Raw genomic sequence first — 21,671 nt, 5'->3', positions numbered from 1 at the left:
ATGAACCGACCAGCAAACGGCATCCTTCCAGGCATTCAGACGCAGGCAACCTACAAGTTTGGCTGGTCGGCGCCACTCCGTGTAACGTAATGTTGCTGCTCCAAAGTGTTTTGGAGCAGCATTAGACTCCTGCACAAGGACTGCCTGGCCTTTTGTTGAATGGATGATGCAAACGCTATACTCAACTTCTGTGGCATGTGGCCACACCATCATTGGTTTGTCCTTTGCTGTATTCTCCTTTTGACAACAATGACAATCCTTTGAACATCCCAATAATTTGGGCACTTTTCCAGCTTAACAACTAGCATGGAATTGCTTGCTTTGGGGTTTTTGACTTCTTTAGCAAATTTCTGGCTTAGATTACCTCACTACACCCTGCCATTGCTCACTCTGCGCGCGCTCTCTCTCACACACACACATACTGCTGCTTTCTAGCTCACTCTGCTCGGAGCCAAATAACTTACCCTGTATGGCTATACCATCCTTCCACCAGGATAATTTTGCAGGTGGGTTACTCGAACTAGAATCACACACAATGGTCGCCTCAATGCCTGGTTTCAATTCTTCCGGTTCGATGCGTATCTTAACGGTTTCGGGAGCAACTGCAATGAATCCATGTTTATTAAGGTCATACACACACACTCACAAATATACACCATGAAATTAATACATATGTAAATTATGTGCATGAGGCAGATCCGCCAACATGAGCACATCCACCACAGAACCCAAATACTCACAGTGTACGCTTAGCGTGGTTGACTCAAACAGCGGAATCTCGGTGGCACTGTTGGCGGCCTCACAGCGATATTGCGCCTGGTTATCCGTAACATTTGCCAGAATGGTTATTTCAGCCGAGACAGACTTGTCGGCTGTGCGTATTACCGAGTTTATCTGGAATTAAAAGAAAACGCATAAATTGTGAACAAGAGTGATTTTTATGGTCGCACAACTTGGCAAATGATTAAATCGCACTTTTTGCCTTGCTCTCTACCGTGTGCAAAGTGTGTATTTTTATGTGAATACGAAATTTCTGTTTTTTTTTTCATTTGTAAGAAATAAGCGAAGCATGTAAGATGGCGAAATGTAAATAAATTTGAAATTTTTCCTAAATAACTGGGCTTGGTTGACAGCCAAAGAAATGTGCCCAATGATGGGGTAATTTTTTCCCAGCCGACGATAATATGCAATTTAGGGAGAATATCATGTACATCATTTAATTCTCCACTTTTCTGTTTTGGGGAACTTCTTAATTTATATACCTTACATGTGTATGTGTGCTGTACACGCAAAAAAAATTACAGCAAACTAATTTTTATGACACCAATAGTTAGTCTCTTGTAGTTAAATTTTTAAGGAGATTTTCTCAAGTCAAAAGTTTAGCAGTCAATTAACCCTCTAATGCGTAAGCCAGCCTTTAAAGGAATGATTATTAAAATGGGAATGTTATAGTGAAACACGCTTAAAGATAAAAAAGTTGTTTAAAACAAAACATAACTTAAAAAAAACTAAAAAAGAGACATTACAGTACGTACTGGATTTTATCGTTTAGAATTTTCTAAATTTATTTTCTTGCATTTGTGTGATAGGCCCTAAATATTTTAACAGTCAGCAAAAAAGTTAAACTAAAATTGTTGTTGTGTTTCTACCCTCCATCACCTAACCTAACCTTGTATTTCCGTTTATAGCACAACAAAATATTGACTTCAGACCCCATAAATTATAGATATTCTGGGTCCTAGTGAAATTCTAAGTCGATCTAACAACGTCCGTTCGTCCATATGTCCGTCTTTTGAAATCACGCTATCTTTCGAAAAGAACCATTTATCGACTTGAAACTTTGCACCATCTGTTGTTATTAATGTAGGTCATATGATATTGCAAATAGATCATATCGGATCACTTTTAGATACAGCCCTCATATAAACCCATCTCCAGATTTTACTTTCGGATCCTCTTGGAAGAGACAATTTCGTCCTAATTGGCTTTCTCTTTTTGTAGTTAACAAAGTCTTCATATGGACTAAGTTACAATTTAGTACACAATTTTAAAAAGGCTTAAGATATCTTGTCATCGGCAACTGTTGCCACACCTCAAGTAATTCTATTGTGGAGGGTACGCTAGATTCGGCCTGGTCGAACTTTCGGCAGATTTATCGTTTTTGTTTTTAATTGATGTGCGTTCAAAAGAGTGTTGTACATAATGCACACGAGAACGTATCTTTGTCACGGTTATCACTCGTCCCAAAAATATTCTATCAAAATTTGAAGATAATTTTACAACAAATCTACCAAATTTAAAAAAAAAATATTTTGAAGGAGAACTTACTCTCAATGGACTATGATAGCATGATATAACACGAAAATTAACATGTTTAAAGTCTTTGAATTTATTTATTTGCTCAAAAGTATATTTCTATTGAAAATTTAATAATTTTATTTATCAAAACATCACGAATCTACCAAACAAAAAATCTACCATTTTTGGTAGAATTCTAACAACTGTGGTAATTGCAATCTTTGTACATATAATGATATAGGCCAAATTGTAGCTGTTTTTGATTTCTTCATCAATTCCTTTTAGTTGGCAATTCCAATTATAAGACAATATTGACTAGGACAATCTTCAATTATTGAGATCGAGATGCAAAATCCAATATATTCAAAAACACAACACACACTGAAAGAGAGTTTTCAGACAAACAAAGTTTTCTTTTGACGGTGTAAAATTTTCTTCAGAAGGGAATAAAAATGTATTTTATTTAAAAAAATTTTGAATCAGATATCATAAATTTGCTCGAAGAGAAAATACTTTGTAAAAGTGGAGAATTTCATTTGTCTAAAATTTCGTTCTGGACGAAAGAATTTGTTCTTTGGGTGCAGTCTTGAACACGCATTATAGATAATGGAAAACTAATCAAAAAGTATATAAAGAGAACTTGGTGAGATTTCGAATTTGCCTAGTTGTAATGATTTGGCGAGTACTGAAAAGTTACGAAATCGAACGAACATATTCGGCCAAGAAGGGCGCTCTGTACACCCTCAAAAAAAAATCGTTTCTGTAACAGACACATTTTGCTTCAAGCATATATATTTTCAGGATTGGTCCAAACAAAATATTGTTTGTATTGTTCAAACATATTATGTTTCACCTTGGGGCATACACTGGTAGAAAAAAAATTTAGTGAAATTTTCTTTGTGTGGATATATTTTTAAGGCGCCAATCGGTTACTGCCATTATTTTACTTGCAGCATACTCTCTATGTCTGCCTTTCTAAACACATATATGTTTATAGGCTATTTCTAAATTAATATATTTGCATCCAAGCATATTATATTTACAAACATCTTGTGTCCCAAACATAATATGTTCTAACATATTAACATATATGTCCCAAAAATGTTATGCTAGTTTATGAACATTATATGCTTGCACTTAAAAATATTGTGTTAAAAAATTCGAGTTCCAAACATACAATTTTTACACCCAAACATATGAAAAACAGTCTTTTTCGTCCGTGTAGGCCTACACTGAAAGAGGTGTTTTCTTTTCTAAGGAACAAAATTTTAGACAAAGTTCTATTGACCGTATTCGTTAAATGCAAATACAAAATCTTTGGGCTAGAATAAATATTGGATTCAGTGTGGGAACAATGAAAAAGTACTTAGAAAGAGTTATTTCTAACTCTTCAAACCATTAAATATCTAATTATGAACAATTATTTTGATTCATAATCGAGAAAGTTTGTTAATCACTGAATACTCCTTTCAACTGTTTTTTACTATTATTAAAGACTCATTTATAAGCCTTTGAAAAGACTCATTCGGTTTGAAAATGAATCAAGGAAGGTTCATTGGCGATCGAAAATGTTTGCAGGGTTGGTACTAGTATTCGGATTATGATACTAGCATTTGATAGTGTCCCACTTTCCTACGCTCCTGTTTCTATTATTGCTCAGTTAAAACAAGTAACCAAAATTCGATTCGAATCGCCAAAATGACAAAGAAATTAAATACTCGTAAAGTTTCATCTATCCACTATTTTTATGTGTACCCTGTATTATTTGTATTGTATAGCAATGTATTTTCAACTTAATACCAGAATTCATTCAATATCTAAGTGAATATAATTTAAAGGTGAGAAGCCTTTTAAAATATTCCGATAATTTTAATGCCCCATTAGCAATGGAGATCACTGTGGAGACTATGAACATTGCCCTGATGTCGCTGTAATTGTATACATTTCTGTAAGACCGCAAACTATCAGTCAACCACCCACACACACACACACACACTTGCTGATACTAATACTAGACCTTAATATATGCTCATAAAGAAGTTAACAATAATGTATTTATACTCGAATACATGCAAACATGTTTACCAATGTCATTAACAAAGATAAAGAATTTCAATAAAACCTCCGGTATAAATATTATGGCAGCTCAAATTCCTCTAAACAGGTAATGTTTTCAAACTCTCTCACTCTCCCGTCCTCTCTCTCTCTCTCTTGGCCTTAGAAAATATCCTAAGTAAGAAAACCTGGAAACATTCATGTTATCCAGTCACTCTCTCCTACACATGTTCACAGATGGAAGTCTTTTTAGCAACAACCTATGGGACATAAACACACATGCATAAATAAATGTGTTAGTATGTGTATTTGCGTTTTGTGAATTCTTAACAATACGGGGATCAATGTGAAGAGAAAGGAAACAACGTAAATTATCCTTTAGTTTTGCTAGGGTTGCTCTAAGAATGTTTATACAAAGCTTAATATGTTTAGAGACATATGTAAAGGCATTTACTATATATCCATGTGTGTTGGTGCACAAGTATCTTTGTACATCTCTAATAAAATGGCATGTAAACAAACACTAGCGTAACTAGATTCTCATTAGTATATACAGTAGACTCACTTTATAACGAATCGGAAATATTACACATGCTCTTTGTAAAAAATATTACCCAGAAGTGCTTTGTAGAAATACTTGGACGGTTTAGTGTAGAAACCTTTGAATTTGAAATTTATTCGCATTGTTTTTTTTTTGTGCTATATGAAGAGCGTTTTTTAGATATTCCGGTGTAAAAATAGGTTTTTGTGGTTATGAAAATTTTGATATGCTTAAAATGAGAACAATGTTGACTTGCTCATTCTCCTGCTCTCGTTTTCGGATAAATAAAATTTCAAAGTGATCTATTAGAACTTTTTTGATGTAACCTTCACAAATTTTTTTCTCATAGAAAAATATCAAGAAAAAAAAATAAAAATAATTAAATAAATAAATAGTATATTCTTTTCATTGAGTATTCCGAAAAATATTTAGGCTTTGGTAAATTGGCATATGGAAATAACTTTGTTTTGGATTGGTTTTGGCATCTTGGCCATCATTTCAACTTTTTGATTAGATAATCGATAGCTTAAATTATCGATGGAATATTCCAATTAAATTGACTGTTAAACATACGCCTCTCCTTCTAGTTACGCTCTTGATAGGTTTCTTGCTTCGATTAATTTCAACAAACTTCCTTTTTTTCATGTAATTTTTAAATTAATTTTTTGTTTTTGAGACAAGTCGAGACCATACGTCAATTGAAATTTATTAAGCAACTATCAGTAGTGACAGTAGTGGAATAATAAAATCACAGGTAAAACCGAAGGATTTTTTCCTTTTGGATCAGTCCATATTGGATGAGGACATAACCACGTTGCGATTCTTGTTGGGAAATCCTCATAACATTGTGGGAGAAAGATACGTGTACTGCAACACGTAGGGAAAACAACCAGTGGCAGAAGACCCGAAATGCAGACGAAAAACATCTGACGAACGAATTTACATCATTGCGAATTTACATCAAGAAAAGTGAACGAGCTTCTGCTTCTAAATTTCAAACATAAATTTGCTGAAAATCCTAGCTTGAATTGACTTCCTTCAGCTGAAAATGTTTTTTATGATTTTACCAGAATCCCGCTAAATCTCCTGCTTTAACATATATGCCATGACAGCATAAGTATAAATTTTATATACTACTACTAGTATTGAGAAGGGCAATTTTGTTAGTATTTCTGTCACAAATTTTGATCTAAGTCTCCTAACTATGCTAAAATTTCTTAACTAACATTTTGCTTAATCTCTATAATCATAAACTAAAAATTTAAAACCCTAATATCAAAGATTATAGATTTGAGGAAGATAGGGAATTGGCTTTCGTCATACCAAATGTTGCATTTACCAGATTAGTTTAATACATGTTTGTAATCTTTTAGTTGTTTTTCGTTTTTATTTTTTAAATGAAAAATGTAATTTTCTTAATGAAACAATGTTAAATTTTAGGCTACAAAAAAAATTGATTTTCCCCTTTATGGAAATTTATTTCGTGCTCTTAATTTCTTTTTATTTGCATTTTAATGCTATGTCAATACTTGTCGTATACGCGTTTGGTTCGAGTATTAAACTAATGTGGTAAATGGTTTGATGCTCAGTAGCCAATCTCCCATCTTCTGTAATATATAGTCTTTGCCTAATATCGATGTTGCATTTATTCAAACATGCTGCAATCATAATGCACATTTATATCGAACATAATTCGTTATAACATGCTTGATACCATTTGATATCTTTGCATCGATTAACACCTCGTAAAAATTGCAACATTATCGAAAATAACAACAACGAATAGTATGGGTAAAGCAAAAATTGATAGAATGACAGAAAGAACATGTTCCATTTCACTTTTGCTGATCTCCATTTCTGTTTTGACATTACAGTCTTGGTTTGACTTTGAAGAGTAAGAAGAAAGATTGATTATTTTTACACATTGGAATTAAAAAAAAAAAAAAAAAACATAAAAACAACAAAGTTTAAAACAAAATGGAGAAAGTGCAAATTGATCATGTGAAAATATCTGAAGTGTCCAAGAAAATTTATTAAGAAAAGATTATATAAACAAAATGGAAATGAATTATTTTTTTTTTTTTGAAAACTAGAAAATGCATGAGCAGCCCAGCATCCAACAACGTTGAACGCTGGGGTAAGTTCTGGGGAAAGTTTTCGTTCTGGGGTAAGTTTTCTTTCCACATGTGTAAAGTGTAAAAGTGGAGTAAAAAATTTAGAGAACTAGGCTTAGTGAAAGTGTTTTAATTTTTTGCATATTTCTTTTCGTGGAGTTTTGTACCGGTGTTCAATGATTTAGTTGTCGCATATTTGCAGTGTTCACCCTACTGCATCTAGGGACAAATATTCGATACACTAATTATTAAGTAAAACACACAACGACCGAATAAATGTTAATCGTTTCAATGGAATAATCATACTCGTAAAACGGGATTATTTAATAATATGGAAGAAATTTTAAATTTTATATTTAATTTTATTCTGGCTTCAAAATTTCTATACTGGGCAATTTCATTCCTTTAATTATTTTCCCCTTACATCTGTTCGTAAATCTAACGGTTTAAAACCAATTGGGAATTTCTAGTATTCTATTTTGAAAATTTTGAAAGTTATTTTTTTTTATTAAACTTCCTCTGTCATTTAGATTTAAATTTATATTTAATAATTATGATTTGAAATAAACTAATTTGTATATATTTTGAAAATATGGAGTTTTAAATTGAATTTTTGAGTTTTCGTTATAGCTTTTAATATGGGGGTTCTACAAAATTTACATGTACGTAGAACTCAGGAAGGGTGGGGAAATTATGCATGGAGATCCTGAAAACACCTAGGATCCGTCGTTGTTTAAAGTTATTAAGCCAATACCTATTGTTGTAAAATTTCGCATTTGTTACTAAATTTATTGGGGTATTTTGTTTTTGTTGCAATTTATTAACTCATACCATTTTTCTTGTTAATTATTTTTTTAGTCTATTTAAAAAAAGTAGGGAGTCTTAAAATTTATTATTGGAATGTTTAAACAGACAAACATTGAGGAAGGACGAGAACCCCCCAGCCGACGGCCTAGCTAGCCTTTCTGATGACTCCCGTAGTCCTAGCTTTTGGTGTTTGTCAAAAATGAGTTTCCTGACAGGATTCCAACAATGTAAAGCCTCATTACAAATCATGTACAATGTGGTCCATATCGACCCATATCTTTATCATAATTATTTATAGACTCCTCTAAATAAACCGATCTAGAACTAAATTGACTTCTATGGGTATTTAATCTGCCTGTTTTGTCTAACATTGACTCTATTTGGCCTAACTTACAATCTAGAAGACAATGTAATGTAATGTAAAGAAGTTTAGAGATACCTTGACAGCGATTAGTGTTCCCACAACCCAAATAAATCGATTAAGGATGACAGTCTTTAGTATAACTTTCTACTCAATCCATAAGGAGGATACATAAGATTCGGCGTGTATACTTATTTCTTCGGAATTAATTAGGAAATAATTAGTTTCATACTAAACACGGCTTCGTTAAATTTTGACGCAAATCTAAATAACAATCCAGCTATAATTATTTAATAAAAGTTCGAAGGAAAGTTTAAACTCTTGCAAAATTACAAACGATAATTTCACCCAAAGAATAAAGTTTTCGATCAAAACCAATAAAATTTTATAATTACGGGGCGGCTTCGGAAACATCTTAGCCTAGCACAAAAAGCGTGGTATAAACAGGAAAAATTTAAATGTTTTGGAAACTTCCATCTTTGTTATGTTAAATTTTGTTTCGATGTGGCAACTCCTTCATATAGAAACAGGTGTTCAAAAAAGACGCATCCGCAATTTTTTTACAATGGAAAATTTAGAAATGCGTGCTGTCATTAAATATTTACATAAAACAGGTTTATCGGGACAAGAAATTCATAATGATATGGTGAATGTTTTATGTGAAAGTGCCCTTCATACGAAACAGTAAAAAATTTGGTTGCTGCATTTAAACGTGATCGTACAACCATTGAACCACAACCATTGAACCAAAAACAGCAACAACAACAGAAATTGTAGTCAAAGTGCATGAAATGGTATTAAATGATCGACGAATAAAAGTGCGTGAAATTGCTAATATCATGGGCATCTCAAATGATCGAGTCTACAGATGAAAAAGCTTTCTGCAAGATGGGTGCCGCATTTTTTAACAGTCGATCAAAAACGCATAAGAATGAAAATTTCTCAAGCTTGTTTGGATCGTTTTAAGCGAAATAAAATGAATTTTAAGCATCGTATCATAACTGTTGATGAGACATGGATCCACCACTATACTCCAGAGACGAAAGAACAATCCAAACAATGGACTGAAGCTGGAGGAAGTGCCCCAAAGAAGGCAAAAACAATTCAACCAGCTGGTAAGGTTATGGCAACGGTTTTTTGGGGCGTCAAAGGTATTTTATTGATTGACTATCTCCAAAAGGGCAAAACAATAAATTCAGAGTACTATTGGAACCTTTCGAATCAATTAAATGTACAAATTCGAGAAAAACGTCCTAGCTTACAACACAAACAAATAAATTTTCATCAAGACAACGCACCAGCGCACAAGAGTGTTTAAATTAAGATTAAGGAACATGGTTAATAGAGCCATTGAAAAGAAAACGCCAGATACAAATCTGTACACGCCTGGACTGACATGTTTCGGTTCGGGCGAATGAACCTTTCCACTGCCTTTAGTATAGATCTGGCTGGGAGAGATAAGTCAATTTTGGGCCCTTTATGCTAACTCCTTATTTTTATAATTTTTATGATTTTTAATGCATTCTGACGCTTGTCTGAAACCATTGACCTCAAATATTTTCAAAATTTCGTAGTTTTTCTAGAATGAATTTAGAAATTTTTTCGACAAAATTTAAATAATTTGTACCATTTTATTAAACCTTACTCTGTTTTTAACATATTTGAAATAAAAAAGTTAAAATTGTCCTTTAAAAATATGAAAAAAACGAATAATAAAAAATTGAATTAAAAGAACTTCCCGAGTAGTTAAAATAAAGAACATCTTTGGAAGAACATTTCTGGAAGTGCTTTTAAAGTTGTTCCTTTAGAAGTACTTCCAATTTTTTTTTTTTGCTGGGAAATCAATGAATTAAAGTATGAGTTGCTTGACCACCCACCTTATTCTCCTGATTTAGCTCCCAGTGACTTTTACTTGTTCCCAAATCTAAAAAAATCCTTACTGGCAAGCGTTTTACCTTAAATGAAGATGCAATTAGAGTTGTAAACCACTATTTTGAAGACCTTGAGGAAAACTATTTTAATCAAGGGATAGAATTGCTAGAAAAGCGTTGGACTAAGTGTATTGAAGTTTCAGGAGATTATATTGAAAAATAAAAATATTTTTGAAAAACTAACTATTCTCTTTCATTGATAGGCGTCTTTGGTATAGATACAATTTAATTATTGAATTAATTAAAGAATTTAAGTGCCGGAGAAATCAATTAATTTTCTAATGAGGAATAACTTTTAATTCTAATTATTTCTGTGATTGATACTCATCATCCCGTTCTTGATTGAAGAAATTTTAAATAAAAATTAAATTGGATTAATTATTATTTCGTGATTGAATCAGATAACAGTTTTTTTCTACGTGTGTATGCATTGGGTCTAATTTTATGTTCAAAATATATCTAAAGCCATTCAGACTTGGCATCAAGAGGAGCGCCTTTAAGGTGACATGGAATTATGTAGTAGAAACAATTCTGCTACAATTGTTTTCTGAATGGTAACACTTACTTTCCTACACAGATAAAAAAGTGTTCCTTATTTAGTCAAGAAGTCAAGAAAGAAATTGACCCATTTACTTTTTAATTGAAATTGCTGCAACCAATAAAATTATAATATAAATTACAGAATATTTGATTAAAAATTTAATTGATTCCCTCGAAACTTTCAATTAACGTTTCTAAATGATTCAATTAAAAATTAAATTGTTATTGATCCAAAAAATTTGACTTATTTTTCAATTGAGACAATCAATTGCTTAATTTAAAAAAAAAAAATAATTTTTAAACTTAAACATTTTTTTATTTAATTTTTTTGCTTTGATGGGTTAAAATAAAAAGTGTATATATTTTAGCCCTTTCCTATGTGTTACTCGATTAGTTTTGATAGTTTAATTAGCTAATGATAATAATATTTTCGATTGGAAATGTTATTTTAATAAAAAATAATTAATATTTTTAAAAAGGAAGTAAACATTTTTAATTATTTTCTTAACTGACACCTTAATTTTTAATTTGATTAAAAACTTCATTTAAGAGACTTTTAATTGATTGAAAACATACAATTTCAATCAACCTTTTAATTGGAAAAACTTTTGGGATATTTTCTACTGTGTAAAAATGTAGCCTACTGCGAAAAAATTATGCCAATCGTATGTAGTTGCCCGGAACATTTTAATTGACTACTTCTTGTGTACTTCAAATCGTTATCTCAAACAAAACTCTTAAAAATAAACCACAAGTTTCGTATACCGAGAGATAGCTGTTCTCTAATACCATCATATGGAAATGTATGCAACCACACTATTGTAGTATGCGTACCAGGATTGAAGTGTGTGTAGTAACTAAACAAGGTAAATGTGTGTACATGAGAATAAGTGAGACATAAAATGACAAAACTAAAAGCCATAACAGTTAAAACATACGCAACCTAATGTCTATATGCAAGGGTATTGCCTATGTGTGTGTATGTATTTATGTATGTGAGGTTTACATTAGTATTTGGAATTGTACATTCACTTGTACTGCAAAATTAAGGAGTTTATAAACATCTGAAGGGAATTCAATTAGGAAACAAAAAAATCATGTTGTTTGTCAATAAACGGAAAAAATGCAAAAGATCGGTAACGAGTGTCTTCCCCAGTCAGCAGAAATCCATAGAGAAGTCAATTTGTGCCGGCAGATTTTAACAAGCAAGGGTATCATCAGACAGCCATCATAGTGTAGAGTTTCAATTGCTCTCCTTCCAGTAATTAAATCTTTGAATATTTCAAAGCCTCTCAAAGACAGTCCCACTAATTAAATCCAACAATACTCATCAATATGAGTTAAATTAAACTATAGAAATAACTTACTACTTTCGAATCAACATTTCCAAAATTACAAGGACAAATTTTCTTAAATTAGAACACTTTTAATTAATAGATCCAATCTTCACTTTATATTTTTTACAATATATTTAGGGTAGTCGTCTTCCAAATTTGAAAGCGACGAAAATATTTTCGGTTTTAATGAATATTTTTCAATTTTTTTTTGATTAAATATAAAAAACTTCGCGTTACGTTTTAATTTGAAGATTCGTCTTTGAGTTAAAGAAATCACTTATAACGTTGAATTGTCTGTTACAATTTGGATTTATTTCCTCGCTGACCTTGGAAATGTTATACTTATGGATAGCTTTTCACTTTTCAGTTGTTTATATGTCGATTTTGTGATTTTTTCCAACTTTGAAAATATTGTCTTTTGGACTTTTAGACTGAATGTCAACGTTTCTGATTACTGAATAGTCGACATTTTGATTTTGACCAACATCAAAAGTCGATTAGACTCGATTTAAAAATAATCCAAATATATTGTCGACTTTTGCATCTCTGGAGTTGGTTTTTCGACTCTTCTAAAATTTAAAAAAGTTTTTGATTATTTTCCACATATGGAAAAGTTGATTTTTCGATTTCTTAAATTTTTTCGAATTGTTGACGTCGCGACTTTGGACTTTTGGATTAGTTGTCAGCATAAAAAGATCTAAATCAAATTGCTTTTCAAAGAGTCTACTTTTCGACATTTTCCAAATTTCTGTCACAATTTGGATTTGTAAACTGAAATTTATTTCCTCGCTGATCCTGGGAAGTTATCCTTCAATTCAACAAGTAGCTTCTAAAAATAAATTTCGTGTTGTTGCATTACTGTAGTAACAAAACGAAATAAAATAAAATAAAATTAAGGGATTTGTAGCTATATGAAAAGATGATGCACAGTGGGAGTAAACATGATTCAATTTGTAAGAGGAAAATTCCCAAATGTTTTCTCCATAATAAGTTAGCATAAAAGACCCAAAATTGAGTTATCTATCCCAGCCAGATCTATACTAAAGGCTGTGGAAAAATTCTTTCGCCCGAACTGAAACAGTCTAGGCGTGTATAGATTTGTATCTGGAAGGAAAGAATTATTTTGTTGCGTGTAAGTGTGCTCAGGCATTCTGTTATGGTGCCAAAAAATCAAGGATCAACCCCGGTGGAAGCGAAGAAATTTTTCAGTTTTTAAAAATCAGAGAATAAGAAAATAAAAGTGTAACAAAAAATACTGATAAAAATAAAAATTGAAACTAGTTTTTTAAATTTCATCATCCAAATGAACTTCCAAGGCACAACTTCTAAAGCAATGCATAAGATCTAAAAATGGAGTACATCCGTCCTATGACAAGCCCATGTAAAATTCTTTGGAGATGATCCAAGTTTGCACTACTTCCGGATTACAAATTGTGGATCCAAACTACTTTTTTTGGAAGCTATTTTTTTACTTTTAAGGTACATCCAAAAATGCTCTTCTAGAGATGGACATCAATTTCACTTCACATTAATTTCTTTCAAAATGGTAGTTGCGCATTTGCGGTAATAAACCAATTGATGATTGTGTCCACTATTTTTTATTTGCTATTTAAAAATAATATTAAAGAAAAATCTTTATTTTTGCACTGACTTAAACAAAATGCATGGAAGATCGGTATCACAAACGTCACGTTTAAGTTTGTTGAATTTGTATTCAAGCTATTTTTATGAGGAGCCTTATGGAAAATTAACTTACGTACAATATGAGTTCATTTTCTTGCAAATGTGAAATGATTTGATTTGTTCAATTTTTTCAGAGAAAATTACACCGAAATGATTAAAAATTATTAAATATAAATGAATACATCGGCACACCCTATTATACATCCGTATGAAATTTTCCGAAAGTGAATACATAACAATGACAACGTCATGGTGAACGAGGTTTGGTGTCAACTATACTTGAATTTAATTGCCAGTCGTGTTATTGTCCAACAGTCTTATGTCACATGTCTTTCGCCTCTTAGTTTCAGCTATTTGAGGTTAACTTCCCCTCAAAGAAAGCTCACTGCTATCTGCTAGGCCAAACAAATGTGAAAGCCATCATTTGATGTCTTATATTCATACCACACTCTGCAAATTTGCAGGTCCATGAGTTTGTGCAGTGTAACGCCCACCTGCGGTGTGTACATTTGCAAGGACAATAGAGTAGCAGAGACATCTTCCAGGTAATAAAAGTTTCTCTCAAGACAAAGCACAGGACATCGTATTATCCCGTCACAAGATCCTCTTCGAATGGGGAGTGTGTAAGTTTATCCCTTAATAGTTGACTGAAATTGGCGTTTTATTATTTTATCGTGCAAACAAAGAACGCTTTAATTGTGCATTTAAAAAATCATTACTCTCCTATGGAAGATGTGGCAAACGCACACATGGTACAATCTCTTTCGGCTTGGCAAAGGCCATGGCCTCAGGACCATAACAGGGCGAAGGACTTTTCCCGCAGCAAGAGCCGAAGCAGCAGCAAAAACCACAGGTTAACTACAGCTGTCGTGACCAACGTTTTTCATTAAAGCAATTTTATGTCCAAGCATAAAATTACATCGCTCCACCATAGTGGCATAGTCGTTGTCATCACCCACATAAATAAGCTTACTCGCAAGGGACACGTTTTTGGGAATTTATCATATGGGGAACACATGCCTCAACGGAAAGTACACCAACACAAATTTTAGTGCATTGCATCGTAAGAACTGGCTGACGAGAAATTGGGCATTTCATTTCAATTTAAGTAAGAGAGAGAGAGAGAATATTGTATTCCTTTGAAAATTGTTTAGTTGTTTTATTATTAGCACCGGTTTGGCAGTTTCTTAAAATATACAGGAGATTATAACTTGTATTAATAGATCCTAAACGAAGGGAAAAATTGATTGGGAAACGTTTACCTATAAAATTTTTCGTTTTACCACAATGAAAAATTCAAAGTTTATTGGGTCACAATACGTTGGGTATACATATTTTTCCCGTAAAAAAAAACGCCAAACAATTGTCCACTTTGCATAAGACACAAGTTATGCACGAAAAATATGTTTTTCATATTTTGCGGTGTAAAAGATATATCAATTTTTAATATATTATTTTTAAGTGCAAACATACTTAATGTGTGGATGCAAACATATGTTTATTTAAAAAATTCGTATAAACATACATATATTTAGAAATTTCACAGAGACCGGGAAATCATAGAGAAATAAGTTAAAATGAAAATTCCACGGATATTAAATCTGGGGATCGATTTATGCGGGGGCTATATATAATTATGGACCGATATGGTGGTTAAAGTACACACACCAAAATCGCACACCAAATTATAACCGGATCGGATGAAAGGCTCCGGAATTCAAATCTAGGGGTCGTTTTTTGGGCTATTACAAAAACAGCGATATTGACTATGTGGATTACCAACCCACTCACATCAATAACAACTAGTTTAACCAACTTCCAAGTCGATAGCTTGTTTCATTCGGAAGTTAGCGCGATTTGAATTTTTCCCGTCTTGATAGGTATGGGGGCATTTTCCGTCGTCTTAATAGATTGGGTTAAGAGTTGAAACTATTGAAAGTATAAACGAATTGCGTGCGGTGCTTTACAGATATAACAAGTAAAGAAAGTCTAAAGTCGGGCGGGGCCGACTATATTATACTCTGCACCACTTTATAGATCTAAATTTTCGATACCATATCACATCCGTCAAATGTGTTGGGGGCTATATATAAAGGTTTGTCCCCAATACATACATTTAAATATCACTCGATCTGGACAGAATTTGATAGACTTCTACAAAATCTATAGACTCAAAATTTAAGTCGGCTAATGCACTAGGGTGGAACACAATGTTAGTAAAAAAATATGGGAAACATTTAAATCTGAAGGAAACTTCGAAAAATTTTATTTATGATTTATCGCTTGATATATATGTATTAGAAGTTTAGGAAAATTAGAGTCATTTTTACAACTTTTCGACTAAGCAGTGGCGATTTTACAAGGAAAATGTTGGTATTTTGACCATTTTTGTCGAAATCAGAAAAACTTATATATAGGAGCTATATCTAAATCTGAACCGATTTCAACCAAATTTGGCACGCATAGCTACAATGTTAATTCTACTCCCTGTGCAAAATTTCAACTAAATCGGAGCAAACAATTGGCCACTGTGGTCATATGAGTGTAAATCGGGCGAACGATATATATGGGAGCTATATCTAAATCTGAACCGATTTCAATAAAATTTGGCGCACTTGACTACACTACTACTTGTACTCCTAGTGCAAAATTTCAACCGAATTGGGGTAAAACTCTGGCTTCTGGGACCGTATTAGTCTATATCGGGCGAAAGATATATATGGGAGCTATATCTAAATCTGAACCGATTTCAATAAAATTTGGCACACTTGTCTATAGTACTAATTGTTCTGCTTGTGCAAAATTTTAAGCAAATTAGGGTAAAACTCTGGCTTCTGGGGCCATATAAGTCCATATCGGCCGAAATATATATGGGAGCTATATCTAAATCTGAACCGATTTCTTCCAAAATCAATAGGGTTCTATTCTGAGCCAAAACACATACTTGTGACAAATTTGAAGTTGATTAGACTAAAACTGCGACCTAGACTTTGATTACAAAAATGTGTTCACGGACAGACGGACATGGCTATATCGACTCAGGAGCCCACCCTCAGCATTTTTGCCAAAGACACCATATGTCTATCTCGTCTCCTTCTGGGTGTTGCAAACATATGCACTAACTTATAATACCCTGTTCCACAGTGTGGCGCAGGGTATAAAAACTGAATAGTGCACGGATAAGCGCAATGTCCATATTCCGCTGAAAGCATTTAATTTATTTATTTTGTTATTGTTGGATGGACGGCTTTTTAACCATCTTGGGGTTTTGTCCAAATAAATTTTCCTCTGTTGGTTAAGCTACTCTGTAGTTTGGTCAACGGATGGTTTTAAGCTGAAATAAAAACAAAAATAGGCCTGTTTTCTTTTAGTACTGGATGCAACATTTGTATGAGCTATCTAGAACATCGTTGCACTGGTGTTCTATCTAAAACATCTCATCGCGTCGGTGTTGCCAGATTGCAGTTTGATAAAGTGACGTTTTTTTCGATTCACAATAGCAAGTTATTGTGACTACTTTGTCGAACAACATGAAATTCAACGTGGTACACTATCATGAATAATCACAGCAGTAAATATTTTTTACTATTTGAGCATTTCATACATTAAAAACGTACGATTTCACTGGTTTTCTGTGATTCAGCTGATGACATTGTTGCATATTTTTGGAGGTGTTCTAGATAAGTACTCTGGTTTCTTTTTATCATGTCATGGCTTAGCGTATCCAGTACTAAAACAGTCCTAATAATGATTGAAGAAAAACCAACAACAACAAAAACAAGACAAATTAAGGCAAAGTCGACTATCACACAAACGTTTTTTTCGGGAAATTCAAGTGTAATTCACTTTGGGTTTAATGACTTATCCGAATTTATCTGATAATTGGTTGATAGTTTCACTGCAAGTAGGGGATGATGATGAGGAATGTGGTAGTTCCGAAACGACCGTCCATCCAACCATCTTGCAGTCTAAAGGCCATTGCCCAAATAAATTTGACAAACGTACTTTTCCTCTGTTGGTTGTAGTTTAGTTAATGCTTGGTTTTAAGCTGAAATCAAAACAATAATAATGTATCTCATTTATAATTTAGTTAAAAATAGATTCAATTCCCCATAAATATGTCATAAGGGAAAAAGAAGCATTCGCTCGTCCCAAAGTTAGCTGGACTTTATACAATGACAATTAACTTGTTTCTGGACCGAAATATCACCACCACTCAGATGCTGATGATCTCATATTTTTATACCCTCCACCATAGGATGGAGGATTTTGTCATTCCGTTTGTAACACATCGAAATATTGTTCTAAGACCCCATAATGTATATATATATTCTGGGTCGTAGTGAAATTCTGAGTTGATCTAGCTATGTCCGTCCGTCCGTCTGTGGAAATCACGCTAACTTCCGAACGAAAGAAGCTATCGATTTGAAACTTGGCATAAGTAGTTGTTATTGATGCAGGTCGGATGGTATTGCATATGGGCCATATCGGACCACTTTTACGTATAGCCCCCATATAAACGGACCCTCAGATTTGACATACGGAGCCTCATAGAGAATCAAATGTAATCTAATTCGGTTGAAATTTGGAACGTGGTGTTTATAATATCCATGCAAAAATTGGTCCAAATCGGTTCATAATTTTATATAGCCCCCATATAAATCGGCCCTCATATTTCACTTCTGGCTCTCTAATTACCACGCAACAGTTCATATCGGTTCGTAATTATTTATAGACTCCTCTATATATACCGATGAAGAACTGAATTATGTACGTATTTAATCGGCCTTTTTTGTCTAATATATACCCCATATGGACCAACTTACAATTTAGAAGACGATGTTAAGAAGTTATAAGATACCTTGCCATCGTTTAGCATTACCATAACACAAGTAATTCGGTTGTGGATGACAGTCTTTAGTAGAACTTTCTACGCAATCCATGGTGGAGCGTACATAAGATTCGGCCTAGCCGAACTTACGGCCGTATATACTTGTTTTTATTCATGAAGGTCCATTTACCACGATCCTAAATACGTTATTAAAATTCACATTTATTCAGTTACCAAAAATGCTTTCAACTTTCGTAAAATCAAATTCCAAACTCATTCGAAAATTGCCGTGAGCCCCTGCCTCGTTCCCTCCACATTGGCAATAATTGTTCTCCTCCATCGTTCATATTTTCGTTCATCAAACAACAAAATATTGATTTTGATTGCTTAGATTCTGTTTTTTTTTTTCATTTTCTTCCAACGTTTGGTTTTCACTCTGATTTTTGAGATGGGATTTATTTTGGCACTGCATTGAAAAACTTACTCTTTTGTCGTTTTTGTACCACGTCAATGTGGCCAGTGGATTTCCTCCCGATGACACACATAAAAGCTTTTGTACTGAACCAGCTGGAATTATTTGCCCCTCCATGTAACCTGATATGATTGGTGGTGAAGGTGGATCTGCAAGTAAACAAAGAGGAAAATTGGTTTAGAGAAATTGGTTTTCGTGGATGTCCACGTTTTTTTCTAGTTTAGAGAATAATGACCGAAAATCTGATGAAATATTTTTAGCAATTGATGTAGCGCATTGTCAAGTAAAAAAGAAGGAATATTGAAAATAACTTCCAAATTAAAGTTCCATGTACAAAGTTTTCTATAGCATTGTGGGAGTAGTGAAAACGAGTGAGTTATGAATCAGTTGTGTCTCTAGCATAATACACCCCATTTGGTTTTCTTCTTGTTTTTAATTACCGTTACAAATGTTCTGCGTCATAGTGAAAATGATTTTAAGAATAAATTTGATGTTTAAAGGCTGACACACAATCAACATGACGCTTAATTCTTCGCATGGTTCTCTACTTCGAGAAAAGTTGAAAGGTACGTTTTTCCAGGAATTTGGCGTAATTTCGCTTACTCTTTCCCGGGAATTATCGCACAATATTAGTACTATGTAGTGAGTTAATGTAGTCTCACGCCGAAAAGCATGTTAAACTGATGCTAAAATTACACAAAACAAAGTGCTTCCAAAAAAGTAGTTTGGATCGCCAATTTGTGATCCGGAAGTAGTGCAAACTTGGATCAACTCCAATGAATTTTACAGGGGCTTCTGATAGGACGGAAACACTCCATTTTTTCCTTTGCATTGATTTAGAAGTTGATGTGAATGAACAAATTTCAAAAACTTTTTCCACCAATTTCACTTTTTATTTTTATCAATATTTTTTATTACAATTTTATTTTCCTATTAACATAACTATTTTTTTTAAGTTGAAAAACTTTTCGCCCTGAGGGTTGAACCTGGGTTTGTTAGCACCATAACAGGACGTCTTATCACAATCAGTCACAAATGCTATTGAATACAATTGAAATGATTTTAATATGATCGGTGTATGATATTGTAACTAAGAATTTCCATGCAAGGGAAAAAGTCACCTGGCCCATGTTCAAATCCCCGCAGGGTTAAAATTTTGAATTTTATCTTCATTACTTTTTTTTATTGATTTTCTATTCTTTTAGCGACGTCCAAAATTTAATTTCTCACTTTAAAAGCCAAAATAGCGTATTTTCTAAGACTTCATCGGAAGTCGAAAAATTTGTGGAGGATCCGGGAATATGCTTAAAAAGAAATATTTATGGAACAACTTCCAATTTTATTCGCTGGGAATTTAAAGAAGGTACACAGAAAATAATATTAGTAATTTTTAGGTAACAATAAATGTAGTCAAACCATATTGTTAAATTCAATAAATATTTTCGTTGGTATGACTAAACCGATTGTTAATGTGTTAAAATATGCAAAAAATATAACAATTTCTAGTAAATTTGTTCATTTTTTTTAGTTTCCAACTATAATTTTTTATTATCATTGTTGATACAACTTACAAAAATTGTTCGTTGAACAATCCAATCCAATAGATTTTAATAATTGGTATCAATAACATATTTATTAATATTTGTACATATATATTTTTGACTAATTGAGAGTTTCTTTCAACGAAAATAAAAACCGAAACATAAAATTAAATTCAACACATTGAATCAACTAAACATATTGTTGAAAATTCCAAAGGCTTTCTTATGTCTTTAAGATTGCTAGTGACAGCAAACCAAAATTTGAAAAATTTGAAAGAAATGCAGTAGGCGAGATAGGTGCTTTTGCTTGGATTTCACAAACAAAAATCAGCGTTGGCAAATTTTAAACCAAAAAAAAAAATAGTTCTCATGATTGCATTTAATTTTGTGTGGTGTGCTTATGTTTACGTTTTATTTGCCCAAATAGATATTTTATCAATTTAAAAGAATGTCGTTCAGTTCAAAAACTTGAGAAATATACATATATGCACATTTCTAGGATGTTACCAAAAATTCTGTGGCAAAGGTGTTTTGAACGACGAAGGTATGTACATTAATGATTATAAAAACATCTGAAGTCTTAAAACCGCATAAAATCAAATTTATTTACAAAATCTAAAATTTTCGGGATCATTTAGAGTCTTCATTATATATTCCCTCCTCCATAAGCAGTTTTTATTGAATCTCATGATTCCAAGCAACGCAAAAGTACTCCATCGTTGACTCTCAGGATTCGTTTGCATTAATTGGAAAGACTCAATTTGAAGTGAATGCAAAACTAAATTTACTCCAGCTTAAAGAGTCCAATATTCAGCCACTTTGTTTAGTTCTCAGCGAAATTTCAAATATAAAAAATTTATTTCAATGGAATCAAGTACCCTTTATTGTTGGATGCTATACATATTCTTTTTAAATTGCTTTTTTGTTTTCAACATTAAATTTCTAAATCAGTCAGAACCACTTTATTTATTTTTGCAGATCTTTTTTTAGGAAATTCCTAGCTCAAAAAAGAATCTAAAGGTTGCAACTGTTACTAACGAGTTGAAACTCTAAATAACTTGTAAAATGCTTATGTTTGTATTTCATGCTTTTTATGAACATTCTTGTTTTTTACTTTAACAATAACGTTATTGTACAATCTTAAATTATTTTAATATTAT

General features: G+C 32.7%; 1 protein-coding gene across 5 annotated transcripts in view; it reads right to left on the bottom strand.

Annotated features, from left to right (window-relative positions):
- Positions 1–21,671, bottom strand: part of sns (nephrin adhesion molecule sticks and stones) — a 515,450-nt gene that overhangs the window by 181,516 nt on the left and 312,263 nt on the right. For all 5 annotated transcript variants that reach the window (XR_012722648.1, XM_075309654.1, XM_075309651.1 and 2 more), the window contains exons 9-11: positions 18,983–19,119; positions 741–894; positions 465–602 (exon numbers count right to left, since the gene is read on the bottom strand). Coding sequence is in view for 4 of the 5 variants with exons in the window: in XM_075309654.1 (XP_075165769.1) it covers positions 465–602; positions 741–894; positions 18,983–19,119 (429 nt within the window). In the remaining variant the exon portion in view is untranslated. The remainder of the gene's footprint in view (positions 1–464; positions 603–740; positions 895–18,982; positions 19,120–21,671) is intronic.

This window comes from Haematobia irritans, chromosome 5 (assembly GCF_050003625.1).
Source record: "Haematobia irritans isolate KBUSLIRL chromosome 5, ASM5000362v1, whole genome shotgun sequence".
Taxonomy (NCBI): domain Eukaryota; kingdom Metazoa; phylum Arthropoda; class Insecta; order Diptera; family Muscidae; genus Haematobia; species Haematobia irritans.
This window is presented reverse-complemented; position numbering and strand designations above follow the sequence as displayed.